We start from the raw sequence: 8,079 nt of genomic DNA, 5'->3' as shown, positions 1-8,079 counted from the left end.
CTCAGGGCGTGACCCCGGGGCCCTGGGATGGAGCCCCGCATCTCGGCCTCCCCGCGGGGAGCCTGCTTCTCCCTCTGCCCCCCATAAATAAATAATCTTTAAAAACAAAGGAAAAGTGAAGAGAGTGCAGGCGAGGTTCAGGTCAGGACCCCGCAGCCCGAGGGAGCAAACACGCAGAGGCAGAGGCACCTGGCCGTGGCCCCGCGGGCTCCCCCGGGGAGGCGGCAGCTGGGCGCCCTCACCCCTCACGCTCCACTCCCTGAGGCTGCTCCCCTGTGGGAAGGTTTGCTCTGCGAGCCGCCGGCTCCGTGGATCCTTTCTCTCTCGGGGCCCCTGGGCCACCTCTCCCGACGAGACCCTGGCCCCATCCGGCAACTTCGGGGCCTCGGCGACCACACCCGAGGGGCCGCAGGGACCCTGCTTACCAGAGTCCGTGCGCCCAGGCCCACGGGCCGGCCGCCTGGGTGGGCAGCGCGCCGTCAGAGGCGGGCCTAGGGGAGCCGGGAGGCCCAGGCGCTGTCACCGCCCTGCCCAGCCCGGCCCACGGACACCACGACAGCCCCGCTCCTGCCCTGCTGGCCGGACGCCCAGGCCCCAGGCGGCCTCCCCAGGGGGTTGGCACAGGCCCACCCCGAGCCCTGAACCCACCCCCACCCCCCCCACCCCCGCCTCCCCTGGAAGGGGGTAGGGCCTTTCCAGACTCCCTGCTGCGGCCTGGGACCCGGGAGACGGGGCCACCGCGCCAGCAGCAGGGGCAACAAGGTGCAGCCGGCCCGGGGTCCCACTGCGCCGACCCGCAAGGCTGGCCTGGACTCACGGGCTGCGGGCCGCTGCGGGGCCGGCCAGGGGGTGCAGCGCAGGCAGGAGGCCGGGCGCGGGCGGGAGGGTGGCCAGGAGCGCGGGCCAAGGTGGGCAAGCCGGCAGGGAGCCGGGGGCTGGGGGCGTGTAGTGGTGGTGGTGATGCACGGACGGCGCCCGGGGCCTCTGCAGGCGCGGGAGGCCAGTGAGGCCCAGCACACGGCTGCCCAACGGGCCCTGCTCCCTGGGCGCACCCTGCTGGCCCCCCAGGAAAGGGGGAGGGATGGGGGATGGGGGAGGGAGCAGGGGAGAGGGGGCGAGGGAGGGGAGGGAGGGGGTGAGGGGAAGGACAGAGGGAGGGAGGGACGGATGGAGGGCCTGGCCCAGCCTGGGCCTCTCGGTGGGACGGGGGCATCCAGGGCTTCACGCGCAGGCCCCGCGCAGACCCCGGGTCAGACACAGAAAGCCGCCCAGGCCTCTGGCTTCCATTTGCGTGGCCCCCTAGGCTGTGCCATCCACGGAGCCTACCTGCAGGCCGGGGTGCAGGGGGGCGGCCTGGGATGCCCCCGGGGGCAAAAACACAGATGAGGGCAGGGCTCTGAGCATCAGGCTGTGCATCAGGATCTGGTGCAGCTGTGCGTTCTGCATCAGCATCATCTCCACCATGTCTGGAAGGAGAGGCGGGGGCTCCTCGTTCTCCTCTGGCCTCGCGCCCCCGACCGGGACTGGGGGTGGGGGGCTGCGCAGGGCCCTGGGCGCCTCCGAGGCGTGAAGCTTCGGGGCTGGAGGACGTGTGTGGAGGAGGGTGTCCCACTGGCCTCAGTCCTGCGCCCAGAGTCAAGTCCCCCCACGCTACACGGCCGGGAGGCGAGCACCCCCCGAAACCCCCACCCCACCCCTTGACCTCTGACAGTCCCGCAGATGTAATTAGGGATCTTAGCGGATGTTGTCCTGGGTGATTCCAGGCCCTACCTCCAGGAACGGGGGTTCCTATGAGAGCGAGAGTGGAGAGGGCCTGGAGAGGGACCCCGCAGCCGAGCCAGGACCTGCGCCCCCCTCCAGCCGCTGGGGGGCCTGTGTTGAGGGTTCCGGCCTCCAGACCCAGAGAAAGCGCTTCTCTGTTGTTTCAAGGCCTGGGGCGCCTCCTTACCCTGAACCCATCAATTCACCTCCGGTGTCCCTGCTGTGAGACCTCCCCCAGCCTGTCCCACAGCAAGGAGGCCCCGAGGCTCTACGCAGGGCCCTGGAACCACTCACCCTCCCAGTCAAATAAGGGGCCCCCCGCAGACGTGGCGGGAGCGGGGTGGGCAGCAGCCTCCCCCCCCCCCCCCGCCAGCTCTGGCCCCAGCGGCCTCCCTGCAGATCCAGGGGTGGCCAAGCCTCCGGGACCACGGCGGCCGGACCCCCACACCGCTCTTTCCTCTGTGGAGACCTGACCTATGGGTTCTGCCCTGAGTACCTCAAGGAACAGATCTTGTCCTGGGCCTGGGAGCATGGGGTGCGGCAGGGGGTGCACAGAGCAGCTCCCACCCCGCAAGGTCACGAGGTGGGGAGGCTGCGTCCAGCAGCCGCTTCCTGGGCAAAGGCCCAGGGGAGACCCAGTCCCGCAGCAGCCCCCCCGCCCCTCCCCCAGGGAAGCTTCCCATTGAGCAGAAGCACCATGTGAGCAAGGCCCAGGCGCGACGCGGTGTACTGCCCGGGCGCAGGGCAGCCGTCAGGGGAGCCTCTGGGCAGTGCGCTCGCCCCCTGCCCCAGTGGGGGGGATGGGGTCCAGGACGTGCGCCCACTGCCGTGCCTGTCACACTGCGCACTTGGAGCTTGTGCTCTTTGCTCTGTCTCTCAATAAAGCGGCCTTAAATCCCAGGATTTGAAACTCATGTAAGGGGCGTCCGGGTGACACTGTCCGTTGGGGTTGGGCACCGCGCTCCGGGTTGCTGCCTGGGATCCTGGGATGGAGCCAAATCAGTGCTCAGCGGGGACTCTGCTGGGGATTCTCTCTCTGCCTCTGCCCCTCCCCCAAAACAAAACAAAAACTTACCTAAAAGGAGAAACCATTTATGGTGTTTTTTAAAAAAAATTTTTTTTAAAGATTTTATTCATGAGAGACACAGAGAGGCAGAGACACAGGCAGAGGGAGAAGCAGGCTCCGTGGGGGAGCCCGACGTGGGACTCGATCCCGGGACCCCGACCACGACCTGAGCCGATGGCCGTGGCGTCACCACGGAGCGCCGGACACCCCCAGGGGAGCGGGTGAGCCAACCTATACAGCGGGCTATCCCCGGTTCTCCCGATTCCTAGTTCTCGTTCTCTCAGAGGCCCCAGGAGGGTTTCCTAAGGTTTCCTAAGGTCAACACTCTAATGTGCAGGCGACCAGGAGGCCACGCGCTGCCCCCAGGTGACCACCCTGTCACAGACCCACCTGGGAGAGGATTTAGGCACATGGGGCGGGGGAGGCTACACACTCACCCTCCTTGATGCCCCCTGGTCCCCGGGGGGGCCCGGCCTGGGGCGGCGGCTGGACGGTGGCGGCCAGAGGCTGCAGGGCCTGCGAGGAGCCCACGGTCAGGGCCCGGGACACACCCGCCGCCCACCCCCGCGAGGCGCTCTGCGTGATTCGCCCTCCACATGGGCCACGCTGCTGGATGGACGGGCCGAGTCTAGATGCCCAGCACCCGGTGTGTTGTGTTCACCCCCAAACTCAGAGGCTGAAGCTCGAGCCGCCAACGGGGCTGCACCAGGGGACGGGCCATGGGCTTGCGGAGGGCTCGGCGACCTCCCATCCCAGGGCTGCCACGAGGTCCCCTGCAGGGCCCGGCCGGCTCCTCGCTGTGACCCCCCACATCCCCCACAGCCGCTGTTCAGAGGAGGGGTCTCACCTCCTCCCCGCGTGGGCTCTGCCGTCGGGCGGCCCCAGGGCTTACCCAGGGCTGGATCAGCCGAGGCGGCTCCGGGGCCGGCGGGGGCAGGGGGGCGGCCGGGTAGATGCTCAGGGGTGGCGCGGCCAGGGGCGGCGGGCGGCTCGGGGCCGGGGCCCGGGAGGCCTCCTCCAGGAGGCGCTGCTCCTGCAACACCAAAGCCGGGATGCGCTGGGGAGGGAGCCGGCGGCCGGGGCGCACCGCACCTGGCCCAGCGGGCGCTGGCGTCCTCCTGCCCCACGCGGCCTCGCCTTGGGCATCGGAGCCGGGCTCGTGGGGTGGGGAACGCGTGGGGACCACCCTCCTTCGTGGGCGGAGGGGACTTTAAACTTAAGTTTACCAAGTAACGGACCAGTGTGTGCTGGTTCCTTACGTGCCGCCCACGGGGCGCGCTGAGCCCCGGCCCCCGGGCACGAGGGCTCAGGTCAACCCCACCACTCTGCGTGGAGCCTCTGGCCCTCGCTGCTTCCCGCGGCCCCCAGCCCCGCACAGCGTTTCCCCTTGAAGCTTCCCAGCCGGGCAGGGGCTTCGGCCACGCCGCCCTAAGGACCCGCCCCGGGCGCCCCTCCCCGCGGGCCTTGCACCTACCCGGAGCATCTGCAGAAGGTCTCGGCGCCTCCCCAGGGCGCCCAGCAGGGCCGCGTCGGGCTGGTCCTCGCCTCCTGCGGGGACAGCACTCACTCAGGAAGGAGCAGGTTTGCCCGGGGCCCGGCACAGCCCTGCCCGGGCAGGAGGCCCTTCCCGCCGAGCACCTGTGCCCCGAGCCCCGGAGGCCCGCCCGGTGCCCGCCGCCTCCAGAGCGGCTCCCAAGAGCCCTCCTTCCTCGGGGCACAGCAAGCCCCCACCCCCCCCCCCGCCCCTGTGCGGAGGATGGAGCGCAGGCCTGGGCGGCCCGAGGAGTCCCACGGCCCGGCCCACTGCAGGGCCCTGCTCTTCCTCGCCGGCCAGGTCGCCTGGTTTGGGATTCCCAGTCTGGACTCCCACGGCCCCGGGGCTCGCACCGCAGCCCCTGCAGGCCCCCTGCACCTGGACACTGTTGCCAGGGAGGGCCGGCCTCCCCCTAGTTCCCGTGGCCTGACAGCCTGACCCTCGGCCAGGGTGGCAGGGGCACGGGGGGCCTGCTCTGGGCCCGAGGATGCGCCCACCTGACAGGTCGCAGCCCCCCAGCCCCGAACAAGCTCGCAGCAACGTGGGCCTGGCCCAGGGGTGGCCACCTCGTGGGACCTCCAGTTCCTATCCGCAAACTGGGAAGGGTGAACGGGTCCCCTCGCGGGGCTCGCGTGAGGCTGTGATGCGCTGTGGGGGCCGTGCGTATGTGGGTGCGCGCGTGTACGTGCTTTAAAGATGAAAGTGGACGCCTTTCTACCATGAGCGCGAGGGAAAAGCCAAGGACGGTCGCGCCGGCCTCAGGAAGAGGCAGGGGTCCAGGAGTCTTACCTGGCGTGACGCGTGGGTCCTCAGGATCCCCTCCCACGTGCTCACGCTCTTGCTCTAGTTTCTGTGTTGAGAGGGGCAGAGGGTGCAAGTGGGTGGGCTGAGGGCCGGGAGCGGGGCACCTGCCCCGTAGGCTGCGGGGATGACCCCCCAGAGGGCCTGGGGAGGAGGTACCCAGCTGGCAGGTGGGAGGGGGCAAGGGTCGTCCGTGTCCCCGGGTACCCTGCGAGCCACGCTCGGCGCACACAAGTTGCACCCACAAGTGTCGGGGCTCACGGGCTGACGCCAAAGGCCCCCCCCATCCGCGGCTCTCCCAGGAGCTTGACGCCGGCCAGCGTGTCCCGCCGCCTGTGACCCCCGGAGCCTGGCGAGCAGCAGGATGGGGACAGGCCGGCCGTGGGCCCTCAGGGGACGACGGGACAGGAGGCCGCATCAGGAGGGGCCCGGGGCCGGCCCAGAAGGCTGCGGATCCTGCAGCGGCCAGGCCCGTCGCCTCTCACACGCCGAAGCCAGCAGGCTCCGCAGACGACGGCGGCGCGCCCGAGTGCTCCAGCCCGAGGGGGACCTGCCCCGGGGCCGAGAAGTTGCCAGAAGAACCTAGTTGGTTCTGCATAAATGCAGAGGAAAAAACAAACCCAAGAAACCACAGTCCCTCATAACTGCAAAGTGTTGGGGTTCAGAAGCAGGAGCCCCCTGAAGGGTGCAACAACTTGCTTCAGGGTCGTGCTTCCTCGACAAGCTGCTAAAAGCATTAACCCTCCCCACCCCCCGTCTTACCTTCTCCAACAGTTTCAGGGTCAGTCGGGTCATCGCGTCTGCCACCGAGGAGTCCAGCATCCCGCACGCCGCGGCCCCTCCCTGCTTCTCAGATCATCTGCAAGGAGCACCGGCCGCGGAGAAGCCGCCCGACCCCAGGGCCCCCGCAGGACGCCAGAGCGGGGCTCGCGGGCGCTGGACACCGGCCTCTGCTGCGGGACAGCGCGTGGGTGGCGGCCGCCTCCCGGGAGGACACCCAGTGTTGCCGGGCGGTTGCCAGGCGCTGCGGACACAGGAAGGCCCGGGCTGCCGGGTGTCCCCAAGAGGCCTCCTCCCCCACGGGGGTTGCCTGTCAACACCGCGCGTCTCCAGGTACAGCCAGTGGGGCCGATGAGGGGGCAGTGAGCAGCAGCTGGCCAGAGGGGACAGTGTGAGGTTGCGCAGAGGACTGTCCCGACTCCCCCTGCCCTGCCCCCAGCCTCAGGACGGAGCCCAGAGGAGTACGGGGTGGGGGCGGCATCCGTACCCCACGCACTGCGGGGCTGGGCGCCAGGACAGGGAGGGGCTTCTCACGGTAGCTGGGAGGTAACCCACGCGGTATACGTAACACGCCCGTGTGAGCTACCCGCGTGCCTGGTAGTTCAGGTTTACAGGAGAATCAGGAAGACGGGGTAAGTTCCCTCGCGTGGCTTCCCCGTCATGCACCTAGACTGCGCATTATCAACGACAACCACACGCATACTGCATCTATTCCCGTGTTTATTCTTTGCCCCGTCCCATCTGTGTGGCAGGAACCCACCCAGGACCCACGCGGCATCAGGCATCACGTCTCCTCGGCTCGCTTGCTCCTGATGCTCGGGACGGCCCTGGGGTGGGCTTGCAGGTATTCCGCAGGTGTCCCCACCGTGGGGGCTTACAGGTTGGCGGGAGGAAGACCACGTCACAGCCACCGTGCGTGTGGTCGCCCTGATGTCACTGCTGACTCCGACCCTGCCCACCTGGCTCAAGTGTGTGTGTGTGTCTGTGTGTGTTTTATTTTTAATTTATTTATATTTTAATTTATTCATGAGACAGAGAAAAACGAGAGAGGCAGAGAGAGCAGCAGGCTCCATACAGGGACCCCGGGACTCCAGGATCATGCCCTGGGCTGAAGGCGGTGCTAAACCACTGAGCCACCCAGGGATCCCCCTTCAGGTGTGTTTTTAATGGGTTTCTTCGCAGTATTTTTCTCCCCTCTCCACTGTCCTCTGTGGAAGGAAGTCACTTACCTAGTGAGGGTTTTGTTTCCCTCCTTGGGGGGGGGGGGGATCTACATAACTCGGACAGCTCCGTAATTGTTAAGAGTAAATGGAGAGTCAGATCGAACAATAACGTAGCCTGGAAGGACCACGGAAATGTTTCCGGGGTGCTAGGGAACATAGGGTGGGAACCCACCCGGCGTGGGAAGACGGCCACGCGCCCCACGGAGTTCCGAATGTACGCTCACGTGAAGGCTGGGACTGGGACTGAGGCTTGGATCCAGGACTGCAACCGCTCTTGGGAAGTCGATCCAGTGCTCGGCGCCGCCGGCTGGACCCCTGGCCCGGAACCCACGCGCTCGTCCGCTCCACCCGCCGAATCCTGCAAGCGAAGGCTGGAGGCTGCACTAACCAAAGGGCGGTGGTCGGACGCAGGAGGAGGAACACTTGCCTGCGGTGGACTTGCCAGCACGCACAGTGTGCGGGAGATCGGTCGGTCCACGTTGTGGTTGCTTTTGACTGCACAGCGTCACAGGGTGGGAGACCCGCTTGTGTCAGCGGCTGCCACTACTGCACGCTAACGGGAGGGCATCATCCTCACGCGTCCCGTGTCAGGGAGCAAGCAGGAGGCACGCGGCCTGCACACGCTCTCTCCGAGTCCAGGTGCAGGAGCCAGTGAGTGGGGGCAGCAGGCCCCCGGGGGGCCCAGGGCGTGTCTCCTGCAGCTCCGCCCAAAACAAGGCTGTGCACTGCAGTCCTGCTTCCTGTGCCCCTTTGTCTCTGGCCGCAGGCCACCTGAGGTCGTGTCACCCTACCCTGCTCTAGACAGGCCCCGCCTGCAGCAGCGGCGTCTGCATCTCCCACGGGCCGCGGGAGCGCAGCGGTGGTGTCCCGCGTCTCCTCCCCAGGTGGGCGCCCCCACCTTGTCCGTGTCCCTG

The 8,079-nt window shown here is 68.1% G+C and overlaps 1 protein-coding gene across 1 annotated transcript; it reads right to left on the bottom strand.

The window, feature by feature from the left end:
• Positions 1-289: 289 nt before the first annotated feature.
• C15H21orf58 (chromosome 15 C21orf58 homolog) lies at positions 290-6,114 on the bottom strand. Its single transcript, XM_072738490.1, has 8 exons — positions 5,925-6,114; positions 5,151-5,211; positions 4,302-4,375; positions 3,720-3,860; positions 3,265-3,343; positions 1,327-1,466; positions 818-984; positions 290-491 (listed from the first exon to the last, which is right to left on the bottom strand). Exons 1-8 carry the CDS (start codon positions 5,982-5,984, stop codon positions 422-424), a joined length of 792 nt encoding a protein of 263 aa, XP_072594591.1. The 5' UTR covers positions 5,985-6,114; the 3' UTR covers positions 290-421.
• Between the last annotated feature and the right edge of the window lie 1,965 nt (positions 6,115-8,079).

The sequence above is a fragment of the Vulpes vulpes genome, chromosome 15, assembly GCF_048418805.1.
Source record: "Vulpes vulpes isolate BD-2025 chromosome 15, VulVul3, whole genome shotgun sequence".
In the NCBI taxonomy this organism is placed as follows: Eukaryota; Metazoa; Chordata; class Mammalia; order Carnivora; family Canidae; genus Vulpes; species Vulpes vulpes.
The sequence above is the reverse complement of the archived record's forward strand: the minus strand, read 5'-3'. Positions and strand labels throughout refer to the sequence as shown.

Coding starts and splice junctions, on each gene's coding strand:
- C15H21orf58 (XM_072738490.1), bottom strand. CDS start 5,984: ATGCTGGACTCCTCGGTGGCAGACGCGATGACCCGACTGACCCTGAAA. Junction 985..1,326: donor CCCTGCACCCCGGCCTGCAG/GTAGGCTCCGTG, acceptor CCGCGCCTGCAG/AGGCCCCGGGCGCCGTCCGT. Junction 492..817: donor CCCGCAGCGGCCCGCAGCCC/GTGAGTCCAGGC, acceptor CGGCTCCCCTAG/GCCCGCCTCTGACGGCGCGC.